The sequence below is a fragment of the Protopterus annectens genome, chromosome 1.part1, assembly GCF_019279795.1.
Source record: "Protopterus annectens isolate FY-2018-M chromosome 1.part1, PAN1.0, whole genome shotgun sequence".
Lineage (NCBI taxonomy): Eukaryota > Metazoa > Chordata > Ceratodontiformes > Protopteridae > Protopterus > Protopterus annectens.
The window spans coordinates 1,401,641,660-1,401,663,049 of NC_056726.1; the positions used below are offsets into that span (position 1 = coordinate 1,401,641,660).

Sequence of the window (21,390 nt, forward strand, 5' to 3'; positions counted from 1 at the left end):
CATGCATATTTTTTTGTCTGCAGTCACACAATCCTGTCCAAATGCACGCATATAGAGTGGATGCACCCATTTGGACTGATTTAAGCAGTTGAGTTTCAGGTGATGCTGCACTATTGGTCTTTTTGAAGACACTGGTTTGAGTTTTGTATTTGCTGTGAGACAGTCCATCATAATGTTGTACATTGCTTGGGGAGGAGTAAACAATCTCTTAAGTTTTTGCCTAATTCCAAAAATTCTGGTTTTATATTAGACACACCAGTGTTATTTGTTACGTATTCAACAGGTGCAAATTTTATGTGATGTTAAAAGTTTAAAAAAATGTGCCTGATTTGTGGGGGGGTGGGTGGAGTTTGTTGTCTGATTGTCTTAATCAGTTTATTCGCCAGGGAAGGTAAATTGCATTCCAGAACTTTCTGTTGTGCAAAGCAGTAATAATATTCACTTTTCGTAGATATCAATATTGTACATCACCAAAAGTCTTCTTGCAGTCCATGCAGAATCATTTAGCGTTTATATGACATTAGATGCTGTTTATGAAGATATGGCTCAGTGGAGAAATACTCTTAAAAATCTACTCTTATAGTGACTGTAGTTTCATTTCAGGTGCAGTTAAACCTTTTAAGTGCTTTGTATGTATAGTGTAGGCACCATTAATGTTTTTCTTTTTAGTAGTATTTATATTTTAACCCTTAGTTGTGCTTTGTTGTTTCTTACACATATTAGCAGCATTTAATTTTCTATAGAAAATTACAAAGGTAAACAAAATGTTTTGGAAGTAGAGTTTTTGTCCTGTTAAGGTGGGCTACAACTGTGTAATTTCCATTTCACTACTGTCTTGAATTTAATAAAATTAGAGGATTATACAATGTAGGACCTGAATTCCAGAAGACTTAAAATTGTACCAAAGGTTTGTTTATCATTTGCAGCCCTGTGAGTTTTCGACCAGACAGTCCTAAAAGTGACTCTGAGTTGGTTACGAAGCACTCAGAGAGGACAATGCAACAAATGGACCCAGATGTGCACTGGGCATGGGGAGAGCTACCTCAGACTGCAAAGGTAACACACATGTCCAATGCATTTAGCTCAACAGAAAGTACTATCACTACTGTCATTTTTAAATTACTGTTTGAAACAGAAGAAGAATGTGTTTTATTTTGCTTTGTAATTTAGCTGTATGGATTTTTATTCTGTTAAGTACAGATTGTGAGCAGAAACAAATCTCAGTTTAGGTAGAATGGAAGATAAACAAAAAGCGTACACTGTGGCATTTGATTGCTGATACCAGAGACTGATGACCTCTGGAGGCCAATCCTGACCTTATCCAGACTGAGCAATTTCCTAAAAGTGACAGTGTTCGAAAAGCTGGTAATCTCTCCTCTTTTGCTTTATCAAGATGCAGTAATGGTGACCATGGATACAAGGAATGCCTACCTGCAAATTCCTGTAGACAAGGATAGTCGCAGTTCTTTTTACTTCTAAACAGGCAGTGGCACCACCAGTTTTCATGTCTTTGTGCTTCAGTTTTTCCACTGTATCGATAGTGCTTACCAAATGCTTGGTCCCAGCATTTACCTGTCTTAAGACATGGATACACATTTATCCCTGCAGAAACCATTGCCACATTAAACATCCTGCTTACAAGAACTTCAGGAAGCTCTTCAGCATACCATCCACTGCATACCATTGGGAGTTTTTCTAAGCTTTCCAAAATCCAGCCTAACACCAGTGACTTTGATGACCTTCCTAGATCATTGCTGGACACTAAGGTAACAGGCTGTTTCTGCTCCAGGAGGAATGTTCTAGGTTTTTGTTAATTCTTTTCCTATATGGTCAAAAAGACGTGTTTGTTTAGATTTTGTTAGCCACGTTTGTTACAGTGGGTAAAGCCCGTTTTCAAGGTGGACCTAGGAAGAAAAGCTCCAAATACAGACTTTTTGATTAGTACTGGACTTAAGATGTTTGTGTATAAAAGTATATGTACAATGATAACAGATTTTTCATGGAAAGTTAGTCATTTGTAATGCAGGCAGTAAGAACAGTTTGAAGAATTTAAACTGTAGCTTAACATGTGCGTGTTATTGACAGTGAGATAAAAAAGCATCAGAGTCATCAACAGATTGGCAGCAAGATGCCACTCCTATAATTATCAAAAGTATCATCTCACCAAGTTGTTCATAGGCAAGTACTAGGCTAGCTGCCCTTGGGGGCCATTTTAAGCTTAGCCAGTTTCCCTCCAAGGTGAGAGTCACACCCTGTAGCTTGTGCATGTCAGGTTATGCCAGTAACAGTACCAGTCAGCTGCAAAACTCTTTTGATCAATCAATTACATAATTTATGGGCATTTAGCAATGACTTCTGCCTTGTAAACATAGCAGGATAAGTCTTGGATGTGTTTTGGGCACAAGCTCATGATCATAGGCTTTAATGAAGTTAAAGTTTCTTAAGAGGTAACAAAAATACTATGATGCATGACGACATGCACATTTCTGATGGCACTGTGCTACCTGTCAATGGCTAGACTCCACATGAGGAAAATTCACTGGTATCATAAAAGTCCCCAGGAACAACACCAACACCCTTTAGAGAAAGTAATAGCATTGGTTGCTTCCATGAAGAGGAAATTCAGCTGGTGATCCCACCAATGTCGTTTTGTAAATACCTCACAGTACCTAGATCCTCACAACAGCTGTTTTAGACTTTACTAATCGTAGAGAGTATTTATTACTAATATGAGGATTCAGAGAGATGTGCTGTATAGCTCATTTGTGTTGTCACATAAATGTAAAAGAAATGGCAACTATCTGCTTTCCCCTTCAGACACTCAAAGCAGTTTGTCATTCAGTTGGATATGATGAGAGTAGTAACATGAAAAAATCCTGGTCATGCAGTATATAAACAAGTAGGATGGCAGTTGCATTCTTGATGGCCTGGGGCCTAGCCAGTCAACAAAGTTTGCATCTCTTTCATCAGACCAGAACTCCATGGTTGCTCAGCTTAGCCAATCCTTTGAAACTGAACAGATAAATATTGCAAGATCTAATATGCATTACAAAATGTAGCAGATAGTGGACTCTGGCGTGGACCCTGGCATAGACCTTTTTGCATCACAAGAGAATTTCTTACTGAAAAAATGTGCCAGATTCTCATACAAAGGAATATGGGCACTGGAAATGGAAACTTGTTATGCACCCCCCTGAATCACACACCTCTTCTCTTCTTCCAAGAGTGTTTTCAGTAAGTAAGAAGAGGAAAGCAAAGCTTATTTTAATAACTTCTGTTTGGCTGAGACAGCCATGACTCTCTTAATTGCTACAAATGACAAAAGAGATACCTCTACCACTATCAATGCTTTTTACCCTGCTAACACTGCAAAGCAGGTCACTAATGCATCAAAACTTAATTTATCTCTCATTGGCAATACAGATAGCATAAGCTTCTGGAATCACTTATTCAAGGAAGTACTTTACATCCTGCAGTAGTCCAGGTAACTAGATCCTAGGGAATCTTAACTAGCTAAATTTTGAAAGATTCTGTATTGGATGTAATTCTGAAAGTATCCAACTTATTGCAGCAAAACAGCTTAGAGTGCTTGAGTTCCTAGTTAAACTGTTCCACGTTTTTTCTTTCTTGTACCCAAAAAGATGCATCTGTCAGTTATTGCAGCTTGTCTCCATGATGTGCCACCCTTTTTTCATTCTTCAGCTGAGAAGTTTTTGAAGTGTCCTGCATCTCCATCCCCAAAAGAGGCCTATCCCTCTTTCAAGATGTATTCATTTTTTAGTGGAGAAACTGCCATTGAGTCCCTTTAAATGTTTCACCATGGTGGCATTTAACTTGTGCAAAATCCTATTCTTGGTAGCTGTTACTTTTGAAGCATATAATAGTATTTAAGAACCATATGCATCCTTCTTGCAGGGGGGGGGGTCATAGAATAAATCCCTCCTTTATGCCAAAATTGGTCTCAAATTTGTCCTTAATTCAAACCATCCAGTTTGCTAGCACTGTATCATAAGCCCCCAGTATAGGGGAAAAGCTGTTGTATTTAGTGGATGTGTTGTAACTAAGATAACTACACAGACAGAACTAAAGACTTCTTACAGGTTGATCAGCACTTTGTTCTTTATGCCTACTAAGCAAGGTAGACGAGTATCATAACAGGCACATTCTAAATGTCTGGTTAAGTGCATTGTGCTATTTTTATTTTGAGCATTGTGGAAAAGTTTTGGAAGGAAAAGTAACGGCTCACTCCTTCAAGGCAGCAACTACACAAACAGCTTACGTTTAAAGTGTTTCAGCTCACGATGCTTATGAAGTGGCCACATGGACCATTTCTTTCACACTTTGCCCATCTACGGCAAGCTTAACCTTCAGCAGGGCAAACTTTGTCACTGCTGTCTCACAGGCCATGGTATGAATTCAGCCCCCCCGCCAGTCTATCTCCAGGGTAACTGGCTGTTTAGTACTCTTTTCATATATATATATATATATATATATATATATATATATATATATAATATATATTTATATTTATATCTATATATATATAGATATATACAGTGGATATAAAAAGTGCACACACCCATGTTAAAATGCCAAGTGTTTGTGATGTCAAAAAATGAGACCACAATAAATAATTTCAAAACTTTTCCCACCTGTAATGTAACCTATAACCTGTACAATTCAATTGAAAAACAAACAAATCTGTTAGAGGAAAAAAATAAAAAACTTACACTATGCTGGTTACATAAGTGTGCACACCCTTAAATTAATACTTTGTTGAAGCACCATTTGATGGTAAGTCATCCAGGAGGCCCAACCAGACCAAACAGGAGCCAGAATGTACTCAAGGTTCCTTTTAGTGCAAAAAAAGACAGGGGACCCGAGACCTATTTTGAATCTAAGCTGTTTGAACCATTTTGTAATAAAATTCTGAATTCTAGAAGATTACTGTTCAGTCCATTCTGCCCCTTCAGAAGGATGACTGGATGTGCTCAATTTATCTTCAAGGCGCATACTAGCATATCAAAATGATCAAGCGCTCTCAAATGTATCTATGCTTCCAACTGGGAGCCAGTCGTTACCATTTCAGAGCCCTGGCATTTGGACTTACCACAACCCCTAGGGTGTTCACCAAATGCATGTCAGTGGTAGCAGCTCACCTGAGACTGCATGGATTTAGAGGGTTTCCCTGTTGAGATGACTGGCTTCGTACCGCACCAGCCAATCATCTGCTAGTAAAAGCCAGAGATTATTTGCTTCAACTGTCACTCTCGCTGGGAATCACCAACAGCTTGCACAAATCTCATCTTCAGCCAGTTCAAGTTCTAGATTTTATAGGGGCTCACTTAGACACAGCCAGTTGTCTAGCTCTTCTGTCTCAAAACAGAATTCTTACATTGAAAGCACACATCAAACAGATTTTTTCCATTCCTACTCTTCCCTGCAGAACAGATCCTCAAAGCTCTCTGGTTGATGGTTGCTACTATATCTCTAATTCCTACTGCTCCCTTACACATAAAAATTCTCCAATGACCCTTGTGATGCAACAGTTCATTCATCGTTATCCATTGAATCATCTAATAAAATTGTCTTTAGTTTGCACAAAGTCTCTGCTTTGGTGGATCTACTCCAAGGAGATCATTCAAGATTATCCATTTATCCTTACTCGCCCCAACACCCTGTTGACCTCGGGCACCTCCCAGTTGGCGTGGGGGGGGGCATTACGTGGGACGGACTGTACAAGACACCTGGTTCCCACAACAGACCAAATTGCAAATCAGTGTCCTAGAGATGAGAATCGTGCTTCTAGCGTTGCAGGCCTTCCAGGTCTTTCTCCCTCTAGAGACTATCCCAGTACAAATGGACAACATGTCAGTAGTCTGGTACATCAGCAAACAGTGGGGAACCAAATCCTATCCCCAGTGTCGGGAAGCAGTGAGGATATGGAAATGGCAATTTCATCCAACCGCTTTCTTGTAGCAATGCACATACCAGGGAAATCCAACATTCTAGCAGACAAACTCTGCAGGACCATCCTCATGCCTCACAGGTGGTCTCGCAACCAGTCAGTGGTGAACTTGATCTTCAAATGGGGTCAGCCTTGTTGCACCCTGTTTGCATCTCCCCTGAAGAACAAATGCAGCAGCTTCTTTTCCCTTATTCCACCTCAGGGACAGTCACTGAGAGATGCGCTCTAGTCCATGTTTTGCCATCTGGTCTCCTTTATGCTTATCCTCCCTTGCCTCTCATCCCCAAGTTTCTTCAGTAAGCACTTCAGTTGAAGAGTACAGTGATCCTCATTTGCCTCCTTCTGGCCTAGACAAATGTGGTTTTCCTTCCTTTGGTCTCATTCAGTACATCCACCCCACCTTGGATGCTGGATCCCAATACAGACCCTCCTGTCTCACCTGTCAAGGCAAGTTCATCCGGATATTACAGGCCTCAAGTTGAATACACGGTTTCTACAATTCTGACGATGGCTAGACATTACAGGCTTTCCAGCAGCCATTTTCAAAAAATCCTAGTCTCTTCTCAGAAATCTTCAATGAGGAAAATTTACAAAAGTAAATGAAAAAAATTTTCCCTTTGGCTCATTAGAGAGAATTGGATCCCTTTACTACTCTGCTTCCAGCTGTTCTAGACTTCCTTGCCTTGATTTTCCAGAACAGAGCAAGTTTTTCCACTATCAAGGTTCAGTTAGCAGCCATCTCAAACTATCATATTGGGGATAACGTTTCTCCTTTAGCATCATGCAAAATGTGTAAGGCCTTTCTTAAGGGTACCTTCTTACTTAGATCTCCAGTAAAGGACCCTGCTCTACCTTGGGACCCCACTGTGGTTTTGCAGATCTTAGTATTCTCTTCCTTTGAACCATCAGCTGAAGTGGATCTCAAGTTTCTTTCTTAGAAAATTGTTTTTCTGGTAGCTATAACTTCTGCTAGATGAGTATCTGAACTCCAAGCATGGTTTTCCAAACTGCCATATTTGATATTTCACAAGGACAGGGTTAGTTTATGCACAAATGTTTTTTTTCCTACAAAAAATGCTTCAGAAACCAATATCAACCAGGAAATCAGTTTGCCAGTTTTATTCCCCAAATTTAAAAACAAAGGTGAATACACCCTTCATCTTCTTGATGTACATAAGCAGTTTTATTTTTCCCTGCACAGGACCAAGGAATTCAGAAAGACTAATTAACTATATGTCTTTTTTGCTAGTAAAAGATTGATAAGACCAGTTTCTAAAACTACATTAGCTAAGTGGATAACAGATTGTTTTTCCTATATTTATTCTTTGAAAGGTATTGCCTTACTGAAACAACCAAAAGCACATTCAGCCAGGTCAGTGCCTACATCAGCATCTGTTTGGGCTAGAGCCTTTATTGATGATATTTGTGCAGCTGCCACTTGGTCTAATACTCATACCTTTGTTGCGCATTACAAATTGGACATTATTTCCAGAAATAGAGCTGCCTTTGGTTCCACTGTGCACCGGAAAATCCTTCCATAACGGCCACCCAAGGTTACTGTAGCTGGGGACTTTGCCCCGTTCATTGAGGAATGAATGAAAATGACAACATCAGATAAAGAATTTATGTACTCACCATAACATTCCATCTGTGTTGTCCATCTTCATTCTTCCTCAACTTCCGCCTCTCCTTCCCCCCTGTCCTTATCCTTTGAGAGACCTAATGGAAGTGTTGTTAGGAACCATAGTTCCTGTTTGACCTCCTGATCTTTCAGCTATCACTTTCCTTTCATAACATTGTTATTGTATTGTATAAATATAATATATATAATAGCAGCAAACTCGATCTTGGGTATTGTAGTGGTCAGGGCCATTATGGGTAAGGGAGGAGCGTGAGAGTCAGATCCTAGAATCTATAGAAAGTGGCATAGTCAGATTCGAGGATCAGATCCGAACCTATTTGTTGAGGAAGAATGAAAATGGACAACACAGATGGAACGTTATGGTGAGTACATAACTTTGTTTTTAAGAAGTAGCAGCAAGAGGGTCCCAAAAAGAAGTCTCAAACCTCACAAAACGAAGGATAGTCCAGCAAGTCTGTATGACTGTTCAAGAGACCTTATGACCCCCTCCCACCCTAGCCCCTTTTTTCTTCCAGTAAGTCTGAATCCCCATTTTTCTATTTGGCAACATGTTTTTTTCAGACAAATGGGTTCTGAAAATCATTCATCAAGGTTACAGATGTTAGTGGGAGGAAATTGACCCTTTCCAGGGGTTCATTCTTTATCCTCCAGATCAGACTCTTTTGTTACAACTTGTTCTTCATCACATACTGTCTCAAGGAGTGATAGAACCAGTTCCTCCTTGTGACGCCCCTGCACTGGCCCAGTAATCAAGGAGTCTCGATCCTCACCCCTGGCAACAGTGAGGGACATGCACAATGAGCGGATAACAAGTACGCACACAGTAAAGTACAATTTCCCTTAAGAGCACACAGAAATCACAGTCGGTCTCAGTTTGGTTTCTCCCTCTTTCTCCCCAGTAAGACTCCCCACTGGCACAGATATAGGGTTAAGATCTCAGCTGAGGGGTCAGGCCAAGACCTCCAGCACCTTCTGTACAACCAGTGCTTCGTGTCCCTGCCCAAGTAGCTGACACGCACACACTTTGAGATTTTATTTATATAGAAACAAACACACCTGGGAAAGGCTGGTGCAGGTTTACTAGCTATGCCCCCTTCTGCCCAGACTATAAGGTAGTTATCACTGCCACCAACCCCTCATTATCAGCTACTAGAAGGTCCTTACAAAGGGTGGCCAATCCTACTGTGTAATGTTACTGTTATCCAAATGGTAAGTGTGACTAAGACTTGCAAGGCTATTTAGGTGTGACCTGTAAAGTGTCAAAAAATATATATGCAAGTACGCTAAGAGCTTAAATAAGTCTCACAAATATCAGCCACAAAGATAGGTTGACATATATTTAATAATAATAAATAATACAAGAACAAGACAATACTCAATCAACACAGTTACTTCAGAGTTCAGAATCACAGGAAATATTTTAAAACAACATTGCAGGACTGTTTCAAATAAATAGAAAAAACATCTTAACTAATATTTACTATATTCTTATCTATGTATAAGAGAGATACTCTGCCCTAAGTCTTACTTACAGCAAGTGCCGATGTAGTGCTGATGATGAGTAGATGTTTCTAGGTCCAGGACAAGATACAAAATGCACACTGTCTCTCTGAGAGGGTTCTTAACTTACTGTTAAACATTACTGCTGGGTCAGCTTGGATGACATCACTCTTTGTCAACTGCCTTCAATTGCCAGGCTAACAGAAACTAACATTTCTGTGTTAAAAATACATATCTCACAGAAGTTTGCAAAACTTGGAAGTTGTAAAACAAAATGCTTTTACGTTTGAAAGCTAGTAATTATTTCTGTTTCCAGACGGTATAAAAGCTTCTAGCTTTAGATATTGCGTCTGCTGCTGAGCTGAAACTGAGAGATAACACAATCGTAAAACACTTTAATTTCAGCTTATTTTCTTGAAGTTTTGCAAGTTAAGTCTGTATGTTCCAGCTTCTACTATTAAAACATACAGTTGCACAGGTATATAGTTTATATACATTTCTGTTCTTTTCCAGTAGGGTACACTGTGGACATATCCTTGAAACTCAGTACTGTACAAACCCTGTTCAGCACACACTTCTGCACCAGTAGTTTAATATGCACAGAACTTAGTTCTCTTACATTTGTAAGACAAGCATATGAATCATATTAATATTCACAAATGGAAAAGAATTGTTTACAAAATTCCAGATAGCTGGGCTAGCAGTGTCACACTTTTTACCAGGTGGGGAAGGGTTTTATTGAAGTATGTTCCTGCTGCCAAAGAAAGAAAAATGCTTGGAGATCAGTTTTGAATCTTTCATTCCTAAACCTATTTGTGATGGTGCTCAAAATCAGACTTTTGTCACTACACAATCAATTACCTCTTTTTATTTTTTACGTTTTCTGGTAACACTAGGCTTTCAAAATTCTCATCATCACATCTCTATTCATTCAGACTTCAGCTGTTTCTTAAGGTGTTATGTGTGTCTGGATCACATTACCAGTTTACTGCCTTACCCTTTGGACTATTCACTGCATCAGAAGTGTTCAGAAAATGTCTAGCTCCAGTTATAGCTCTTTGCAGGCTACATGGGATCTGCATGTTTCCATATTTAGAGAACTTACTTATCTTTCCTGACACTTTGAAAACTACTCTGCCATTTCTCTTTTGGGTAAGAAATTTCTTACACAAGGTGGGATTCCAAAAGAACATTCAAATCTTTCTTGACTCCACACAAGATTTTGCTCCTGGGATGTCAACTAGGCACCTAAGTTCAGAGAGATTTTCTTTCACAGGACAAAATAGATCTTTATTTAGCTCTATTTTTAATGTAGTCTGCTCAGACCTGGTCATGGAGAGGAAAACTTCAGGATTTTGGGTCTCACGGCATCTATTATTCAAGACTCCACATGAGATAGTGGTATCTGAAATCTCTTTGATTCTGACATCTGCATCCTCTATACTTTCAAATCTCAGTGCTGGGGTTTGTCAGAATAGAAATCTTTTTTGGAGACAACAGATACCCTTAATTCTAGGTCTCCCCTTCTCCCTTCCTGCTCCAGAACTATCAGTCACTACAGACACTTCTTACTTTGTTTGCGGAGCACTTTCAGGAGGGATAAAAGTGTAGGGTGTTTCAGACACCAAGGACAGACACAAGCGCATAAATGTCTGTGAGATACTTGCCCTGATCAAGGGAGTCAACTCTCTGAACCATTTTTGGTCCACTGGACCTTTTCAAGTGGTTACAGACAGTACCACAGTCATGTGGTACATTAGCAAGCAAGGGGGAGCCAGGTCGTACCCCCCTTTGCAGACCAGCCATGTTAGCTGCCAGACCAATGATTGAGTACAATGCCCCATTCTATGAACCTATATAACTTCACAGCACAGTCTCACTCCATAGGCATCCTACATTCTGTCAAAGCAGAATCATGTGGCAGGCAAGCTGAACAGGACCAGGGCAGACCCTTACGAATGCAAACTAGATCAGGGGGTCTTCCAAGATTTGATCTGTCTGCGGGAAGTTCCTCAAGTAGATCTCTTTGCCTCCTCGCCGAACAGTCAACTATCAACATTCTTTTCCAGGAGTCTATGCAAGAAGGCCTGGAAGACAGATGCGTCTTCTTTTCTTTTCCTTAGAAAGGAATGTTCCTGTATGCTTTTCACCTCTTTCCACTATTATCCAGAGTATTTCTGAAGATTCAGAAGGAATCCTCCAGGATCATTGTGGTGACTCCCTTCTGGCTCGGGCAACAGTGGTTCTTCTTTCTTTTGGAAATGGCCAGGGGCAGTTAGCACAAGCTTCCTCACAAACTGGATCAACTCACTCAATGACAGGGGTGTTTACACCCCAACATCAGTCACATTCTGTGGGTTGCTTGGATGATAAGGTCTTAATTCCTTTTACGCACCAGCTTAATAAGGATGTACAGCAGGTACTAGTTGAGGCAAGAAAGCCTGCTACTTGAAATTCACATATTAGCAAATGGAAAATGTTAGGTTGGTGCAACAGCATAACAAGCATCCATTTAGGGCCAGTTGTTCTCTGGTTTAACAATATTTGTGTGAGTTATTATCCTATGTTTTTTTTTCCTTTGTCATGGTTCATTTATTGGCCATTTCAGTATATCTGCCCAAGGACCCTCCTCTTTCAGTGCAGTGTCATGTCAAAATCTTCTTGAAAGGGGTTGGCCCCTCCTTGGGATCTTAATTTGGTGTTGGAAAAGCTAAAACCTGCTCCATTCGAACTTGCTAAACTGGTTGACTTGAGATTCTTACATGGAAAACAGTTATAATAATTGCTTGCTTTGACCTCTGTGAGAAGGGTGTCTGAGTTGCAAGCTCTTCTGGTGTATCAACCCTATCTCATTTTCCATAGGGTCAGACTTTGTTTGAGAAATAATTCTCCTTTTATGCCTGAAGTGATATCCAAGTTTACTTTAAGTCAAACTATCCTCTCCCTATTTTCTTTCCTGAACCTGAAAATGAGGGACAGTTGGCCTTGTAGCTCAGGGGTTAGAGCACTGGAGTAATAAACCATGGGTCATGAGTTCAAATGTCATCGAGGCCTATACCTCTACCTTACCTGTCTCTGTGGCACAATGTGTAAATGTAGTGAGTTTGGAGAAAAAGCAGAGGTAATGCAAGGTTCAAAAAACAAATTACATGGGTTGGGGGTTGGCATAATGGTTAAGGCTTTTACCTCACAGACACAAGGTACAGAGTTTGATTCTCACCTTTAATGGGAAACTGGCTGGGCTTGAAATGGCTTGCAAAGGTAGCTTGCCTAGTACTTCTTTATAAACCTATGAACCTAAAAGGTACTCTGTACCTTGGGCATCTACAGACAACTTTGGTACTATCTTGACAGAACTAAATCTTTCAGATCTTTGGATCAATTGTTCATTTCTTGTGAAGGTAAGAAGGGACAACCTGTTTCAAAACAGGTTATTTCCAAATGGTTGTTTAAGGCTATTACCTTATGTTATACTCACCATAACAAATCTGTTCCAGGCAGGGTCAAGGCCCACTTTAACAGGCTCCTGTCTTCATCGATGGCTTTTTGGAAAGGGTCTGATTATAGAAGCTGCTGCTTGGTCGTCTGTGCATACTTTTACAAAGCATTGTATACGTGACTCCTTCTCTACGTCCAGATCAAGCTTTACTAGGACCATTCTCCAGGGACTCTTGGACTCCTATCCTTCCATCTCCCAAATGTAGTTCACTATGGTCATCTATCCATATAGCTAGGGCTACTGTAGCAGTGATCAGTATGGTGAACGTAGTACAGTTGTGTAAATAAATGATCACTGGTGCAGTAGCTGCTCCCTCCCTCCAACCTCCTTGTTTTTTAGTATGTTTTTTATGATAGGGTGTGGACATTTATTTTTTGTTGTGCCTAGCATTGTCCTTTTAGGACTCTCCCTCCCTCTCTTTGCTGATGGGATAGCTTTGAAGGGCTTTGCAGCCAAACTTGTCTTTTAGTCAGCTGATGGGATAGCTTTGAAGGGCTTTGCAGCCAAACTTGTCTTTTAGTCAGCTCAGCTTGAGCTGCTTGAGAGTCTGGGCACATGGAATGTGCCCTGAAGCTTTGGAAGCTAATGGCTGTTATGTCTGTGGCAGGATATAACTCATAGAGCTATGGCTACTACAGCAGTGATCATTCAAATATCTATTGTTATGGTAAGATATCTGTCCCTATATGTGTTGCAGTATTCTTTATCTAAGGGATTGCCTGCCAAGGATAGCCCAACATCTGACCAGTATACCAAAGCCTTTAGTTCTTATAGGTGTCGTACGTCACACATATGCTCCCCACGTAAGGCGTAGGGCTTAAAGGTGATGTACGAATGCACACACTCAGGACTTCTTTGCTGCCTGTCCGAATGCCATTGTTGAACTTCAGTCTAAACGCTCTTCTGTTGTGTGTTTTCAAATAAGTGCCCCATTAGGGTTTATTCTCTTTTCTTAGTTGTTGTGTTTATTATGTTCATGTCAGCCAGAAAGGGAAAATGTCAGTGTGAGAGGCAGATTTCCCAAAGGGCTGTCACAACCAGTGTCTCTTCTGTTTGGGTGCTTCCCATGATCATGCGCAGTGCTGTATCTGCCAGACATTTGTGCAAGACCCTATGTAATAATCTCTCTCCCTTGTCCAGATACCTATAGAACCAACGTCAGAAGTTGTTTTCAAAAGGTATTATGGCGGAATCCTCCCATCCCGAGGGCCAGCCATCTGCAAAGAAGAAGGCCAGAAAGGTTAGGTCTGATCTGGTTGCTCTCCAGCTTCCCCTAACATCTGTCTTGAGGCTGGTGAAAGCCTGGAGAGGTCTCTGGTAGCTGCTTCAGATTCCTTTACTGCAAACCCCAGCAGAGGTCAGCATGGATTTGGCTTCTTGCACATCTTCAGAGGCTTTTCAAATGTCTGCACCTGACATTGAGGGAGAACCTCAGCTGATTATTTTTGAAGGAGTGAGGAGGATTCTTCCAGTCTTAGTTTGGGAGGAGATTCCTACAACCATTATTGAATCTCGCCAGGGGTCTGACTCTTCGAGGGTGTTTTGTGCGGGCTTTCTGCAGAAAGAGAATCAAAAGACAAACCATATTTCTCCTGTTAAGGATCCACAACATGAATGGCAGGAATTAACTTTGATTTATTTAATGCTTTAATGGCCTTGAAGCCTTCTGAAGGGGTCTCTGTGCCTCCACCTCTCTTCAGTCTTCCACTCCACGTAAGAGACCCCAGGGAGTTAGATTTCTCAGATGAGGACCTGGACTTGGGGGGAAGAAACTTTGGCTTACTCTTCTCAAATTTCTTCCCCTTTGGACTATGGTTCAGAGGAGGATTCTGTTGGTCCAGATTCCCGCGGAGCTTTCCTTAGGGGATACCGTTGCCCGTCATTATCATCATCACCATCAACCCCCTTTTTTCTCCATTTTCTATATGGGGTCAGGTGGTTGTGTTAACTGTCACCATCTCTCTCGATTCAATGCCAGACTCCTCCTTTCTTCAGTACTCATACCTGACTGTCATAGATCTTCTCTCGCACAATCCATCCGCCTCTTTGATGAATGCCCTCATTTCCTCTTGCATTTTTTCCTATATGTCTCGTATCTTCTTCACCAGATTGTCTTCTGCACATATGCCCAAACCACTGCAATCTGTTCTCTTTGATCTCTTCTGCACTTGGAGCAGCTTTGGCTTTTGCTTTTATATCCTCATTCCTTTTTCCGTCCTACAGTGTGCATCCTAACACCCTTCTCAGGTACTTTATTTCCATCACCTCTATCTTTCTCATATGCTCTGCCTTTACTGCCCCAGCTTTTGTACCGTACAGTAGTACTGTTTTGTACACCTTTCTTTTCAGTTTCTTTGGCATTCTTCTGTCATACACTACACCTGACACTCTCTGCCGGTTGGCTACAGCCTTTCTGATTCTAGCTTTGACCTCTTCATTCAGACTTCCCTGCTCCTTGATCACCCCTCCCAGATACTTGAAGCTATCAACCTGTTCCACTGTCTTCCTTTCTATCTCCATTCTCAGTTTTTTCTGATTTCCCCAGTTAGCTGCCATTACCACCGTCTTATCTATACTTAGTTTCAACCCATGTGCCTTCAGTTTTGTAGTCCATTCCCCTATCCTTTGCAGAAGATCTTGCTGAATGTCTGCCTGTAATGCCACATCATCTGTATACAGCAACTTTGTTGACCTGTCCCTTTCAACCTGTTCGCTGATGTAGTCCATCAGTATGAACAGCAGTGGGCTTGGAGCTGAACACTGATGGACACCTGCTCCCACTGGGAGCCCATCTGTAAGACTGAACACTGTTCATATTTGAGTCCTTGTACATAGCCTGCACTAATTCTGCCAGTGTGTCTGGGACTTCAAACCACTGCAGTACTGTCCAAATAAACATTTTTGAGACCTTGTTATATGCTTTCTCCAAATCTAGGAATGCCCAATTGGACTGTAGCTTCTTCTCAACTGCGTCTCACTGCAAACATTGGGTCAGTTGTGCTGCATCCTGAGCTGAATCTGAACTGCTCTTGTCCCAGCTTGCTTTCTACTACTATGAGTAACCATTTATCAGTCACCATCTCTAGAACTTTCATGCAGTGTGGCAGGAGTTTGATACCTATGTACTGCCCACATTTGTGGAAGTCTCATTTGCTCTTTTACAGTGATGCAAGTATGCTTATTCTCCATTCATCTGGGATATGACTGTTCACACTGCTATGAGAGCCATTTCTCCCTTATCTCGTATCTGCTGTGACCTCACTGGAGCCTGATGCTTTCCCTCACTTCATTTTCCTTAGTGCTAGTCTTACTTTTTCTAGAGTGGGCTCCTCCTCTTCTTTCACTGTAGGGTGTGTCTAGGGCAGTGCAGCTTCTGTGGGGTTTTCTTTATTCAGAAGCTACTGGAAGTACTCCTTCTGTCTGCCTTTGTCCTGTGGACTGGTTTGCAGACGCATCTTTGTTGAAGGGTGGCTGACTATCCTCTTTACTTTTCTGTCTTTGTCTTGCAACCTGATATACTTTTTTATTTTGTGCCACCTACTCTTTCACTTTCCAGAAGCTGGTAGACAGCCTCCAATGCTCTGTTCTTTGCTATTCCCTTCTTAGCTTCTTCGTTAGCCATTCAGTATTCCTTCCTAGTCTGGCCCATCTTTTCTATCTCCTACTTTTCCTACACGCCTCCTTTCTTTTGATGGCTTCCTGGACTTCTGCTTTCCACCACCAGCTTTCCTTATGTACCTTATATCCATACCTGGCTCAGCCACATATCTGTTATGTAGTCCTCACACATGCTGTTTTGAGGCACTGCTGTTCTTCTTCAACTCCACCTGGTTCCTCCTCTTCTTGGGGTGCTAGAGCCCTGAGTAATTCCTTGAACTGCTTTGTTTTCTCTCCAGTCAACCTCCAGGTCTTCATCTTGGTCTTCTCTGACCATTGCTTGCAGCTGATTGTGGCAACCAGTGTTTTTTGCTGTGGGATGACTGTTTTACTGGGGATAACTGTGTAATCACTGATTCTACATCAGTGTCCTTTCCTTACTAGGAGGAAGTCTGAGCTGCATGTTGGCCACTCTTGTATGTGATCTTGTGACTGTCTGTCTTTCTGAACCATGTGATGGCTGCTATCAAGCCATTTGGCAGACAGATGTTTAGAATGGCCTTTCCATCTTTATTCCTGTTGCCCCACCCACGTGGACCCAGGCAATCATCATATATGTGCATTCAGGTCACCCATTATTAACACCAGATGTCCCACTGTTCTTATGTTGCAGTATTCTTGCTGTGGGATCCTCTGCCTCAGGTGAGCCAGACATCGGCTTCTATGCAAATGCTCAAGCCTGGTTGCTGCTAGTGTGTGGGACATCACATACAGGGCCATAAACCAGGAGCCTTAAATGTGATGTCTGCACACACAGACCTCAGACCTTTTCTGCCGCATTCGAACATCAGATCGATCGCTTCGCTTCTCTTCTTCAAGACGTCTAAAGTTAAGTACCACATTGGGCAAATCTTATTATTGTCTTTGCTTGAGCTTAGGTTTTTGCCCGTTTCCTTAGCCAATGTCCGTTAGAAAGGGGAAATGTAGATGCAGATGTCAAATTCTGCACAAAGACTTCCATGGACTTTGCTTGTTCTGTTTAGGCCAGGAACACGACCATACCTCCTGTCCCATCTGCCAGTTGTTTGTTCCCAGAACTCTCAGAAGCCATTTGGCTGCCCTCAATTTATACCTAGAAAACCAGAGGTTAAAAATGCTAGCTTTACGAATGGATCTGGAGTCAGCTGCCCAGATGGAACCGCCATAAAAGAAGGCCAAAGTTTCCAGGTCTACCATTTCTGCCCCTTTGTCGTCGGATGCCCCACCAACTGCCAATATAGGGGTTGAGGGACGTCCACTAGAACTGGCACCTTCAGCGACTACCCTTGAGGATGCGCTTCCAAAGTACTGGTAGGCATATCCATGGAGGTTATTCCGACATCAGCTATTGCCGAGGTCGAGGGGGAACCAGGCTCCCCCAGATGATCATCCATGATCCAGGATTCTGAATAGTCACCCATAGGCCAGATCCCTGAAACTACGTCCTCAGCTTTTACCAAATCAACTTCTTTAAAAAAGAGGCAAAAAAACTAAGCATTTGTCTGTTCCTTCTGAGGAACAACCAGACTGGCAGTCCTTTTCACAGTCCTTGTTGCAGGCCTTCATGGCCCTTAAGCCTTTAGCCTCCACAGCATCCACATTACCTGTACTAAGCCCCAGGCCTGCCTCAGCAACCTGTATCCCTTCTACCCGCTCCCAGAAGGAAGAAGTCTTCTCCTCCTCAGATGAGTCAGTTACTTACTCATCCCAAATAGCTTCTCCCATGGACTACTACTCCCCAGGTGAGGATTCCATTGAGGGAGACTCCCCCTGTGGACATTACATTTGGAGAAACTATTACTAAAATGAGGGAGTATTTTAAATGGGATACAGCTCAGATGACTGAAATACAAAAAAAGGGTATTTTCAGCTGCTCCAGGCATCGCCCTCCCCATCAGCCATTCCACTGGTGATTCCAGCATACCTAGATGCATTTGCATCAGCCTCAATGAATCCTGATTCTCAACCTCCTGCTGCCAAGAGACCTGACTGTTTCTACAAGGTTCATAGGCTGGTACTAGGCTATCGGCCCTAGGGCCTGTGCAAGCCTAGCTCACTAGGCCCTGACAAGCACAAATTTCTTGTAAAGCCACCTCTGGCAGACTCTGCTGTGGTAGCAATGGCCCCTGACAAACAGTGCAGACTCATCCCTTCCTCATCACTCTTGCCTTCAGACAAGGATAGCGAGGTAATGGACAGATTGGGAAAGAAGATGTATACCTCTTCTACTCTGGCATTTAGGGCAATTAATTACCTGATCCATATGGTGAAATATACCCTAGATTTGGTGTCACAGGCTTCATCCCTGCTGTCATCCTTATCTGACTCCCCAAACAAGACACAACTAGCATCTAAGCTGTCCCTGGCATCTCAGGTAGCCAGACACTCAAAGTGCAGCTATGATGCAGCTGAGGCCTCTGCAAGATCTGCTGCATCAGCGTCTGTTTTACGCAGATATTCATGGCTTAGACTCCAGCCTCTGCCTGAAGACTTAAAATTTTGGACGCACCCCTGGATAATAAACTCCTGTTTGGACAACAGTCTGCAGACCTGTTTAAAAGCCTACAGAAGAAGAATAAAGAACTCCAGGACCTGAAACACTTACTGGTCTCCCCAGTACCAAAATTTTATAGGAATTATCCTGCAAAGATCTCCTTTGTCAGGAGAGCCCCAGCCACCTGTTCACCCTCCAGACATAGAAAAGGGTCCAGGAAACGAACCTTGTCTAAGACAGCCACTTCTCACCCCCCCCCCCATAGCCCTTTCAGGACAGGAATAATAATGCGTGACTGCCTCAACAACCTGCCCCTCTCATCCAACCTCTCTAACTGTCTTCCCCTCTGGAAAGAAGTCACTTCAGACTGCTGTGTCCTGGCAGTAGTGGAAAAAGGATATTTCCTGTCTTGGCAGAAAAAGCTCATTCCATTAGGCATCCCCCTCCCCCCCAAGAACCAGCTACACCTAATCCCTCACATTGCCCAGGACCTTCTTGCTCAGGGAACCGTAGAACCTGTTCCACCAGGCCAGGAAGGATTCTACTCCAGGTTATTCCTGGTACCAAAATAGGACAGCCCTTGGAGGCCCATACTGGACTTATCTTTCCTAAACCTCTTTCTGAAGGTCTCTTCCTTCAGAAGGCTATCCCTTCAAAGCCTGCTTCCACTGTTGCCACCCAAAGCTTTCCTGGACACTTTGGACTTGAAGGAGGCTTACCTCCACATCCCCATACACCCAAACCACAGGAAGTACGTATGTTTTTCTGGACCGTGTTCACACTTTTAATTTACTGCCTTGCTCTGTGGTTTATCCACTGCACCAAGGGTCTTTACAAAGTGCCTAGCCCCAGCCATAGCCTACTGCAGGACCAATGGCATTCAGATCTCCCCCTACCTAGATAACGTCCTCATCCTTGCAGAAGGGGAACACACACTTAAAAACCATCTGTCCTTCTCCATGTCTTTGCTCCAGAAGTTAGGATTTACACTGAATTTCATGTACACAGACAACCCTCTCCTCCTACCACCCAACACTACAACCTGTGAGAGATGCACTTACATAGCCAAAATGGAAGCAAAGCTCTCTCCACCCAAGATTGTGCTAGACAGTCAAGAGGAGAAGGTTAACACCCACACTACATCTCAAGCAACACATATCCCTTCTAAACCCACACCATCAACACCCACATATAGCAACACTAAATCCACATATACAGAGGCCCTTAACTGTAACCTGCCCAAGCAACAAGGACCTCTGAAGCTGAAACGCAAACAAACACCAATCACAACCAAAGTGTCACATAGTTCACAACACCAGTGTGCCACCCAGCAACAGTCCCTAAGGCAAGACAACGTACCTAACACTTTAGTCATAGGTGACTCTGTAGTCCGGCACACTGATGTCCCACTCACCAGGTTGAACAAGGAGAAAATTAGTCAGCTGCCTGTCGGGTGCTAGGATCTGCCACATAAAGCATTCACTCAAGTCACTCCACAACAAGTACAAATATGATTCTGTCATTGTCCATGTTGGAGTGAATGACTTGAGACGTACCTCCCTGGACTACATGAAAAGAGACATGGAAGAGCTCTCGGATCATGTGGCCCAGGCAGGTATGACCCTAGCCCTGAGTAGCATCCTGCCTTCGCCCAGAATGATACCACAATATAAGGACAAAATGATTGACTTCAACAATTGGCTAAGCTTCTGTGTCATTCAAAGGGGATCCAGTGTCTGTCTGCCTGGGACGACATGATCGACAGACCACGATGCTTTGCCAGAGATGGTCTTCACCTGTCGCCCCTGGGATTCAGGTTACTGGCTAAGGCTCTTGCCACCCCTATAGTGCCATTTTTAGGCAAAGTTCAAAGGACAAAACCACCACCGTAACAGGTACAAGCATGCAAAATCTGAAGGTAATGCTACTCAATGCTAGAAGTCTAAACCTCAAAATGCACTCTCTCGAGGCACTCCTAAAAATGGAGAACATCGATATCTGTGCAGTAACTGAGACCTGGTTCAAGGCTCCAGAGAGCACCCCTGCAATACCAGGCTACAACTCTTACCACACTTTTCGGCCACCAAACCAGGACTGAAACACCAAAGGTGGAGGAGTGTCAGTATTCACCAAGGATATTCACACCACCAGGCTAGTTGCCCAACACAGTGCGTCTGAAATTCTCCAGGTACAACTAATACTAGGTAAGACTGCAATCCAAATTGTAGCTTGCTGCAGAATCTCCCACCATACACCAAGATTCTCACTACACCTTTCTAAACATACTGGAAAATATTAAGATAGAACCAAATACCCTAATACTGGGTGATTTTAACTACCCTTACATTAACTGGGAAAACTACTATGTACCAACACCTTTGCCCAACGGTCCTTGGAATTCATAAATTCCAGCGCCCTGGATCAACTAATCCATAGTCACACCAGGGGCTCCAATATCCTAGACCTGGTCATTACCAACATGGGAAATCGATGCTCCACACCTATGGTCACCCCCTCGTTAGTCAGGTCTGACCATAAGCTAATCACCCTTAACATCCACATCTCACCCCCACCCTCCAGTAAGGAAACCTCCATAAAAAAACTTCTCCAGAACCAACTTCATGCTACTTAAGTCACAAGTGACAAACTTC

At 42.5% G+C, this 21,390-nt stretch overlaps 1 protein-coding gene across 3 annotated transcripts in view; it reads left to right on the forward strand.

Annotated features, from left to right (window-relative positions):
- LPIN1 (lipin 1) overlaps positions 1-21,390 on the forward strand; it is a 750,916-nt gene that overhangs the window by 361,377 nt on the left and 368,149 nt on the right. For all 3 annotated transcript variants that reach the window (XM_044082232.1, XM_044082237.1, XM_044082244.1), the window contains one exon: positions 927-1,056. In XM_044082232.1, coding sequence (XP_043938167.1) covers positions 927-1,056 — 130 coding nt within the window. The remainder of the gene's footprint in view (positions 1-926; positions 1,057-21,390) is intronic.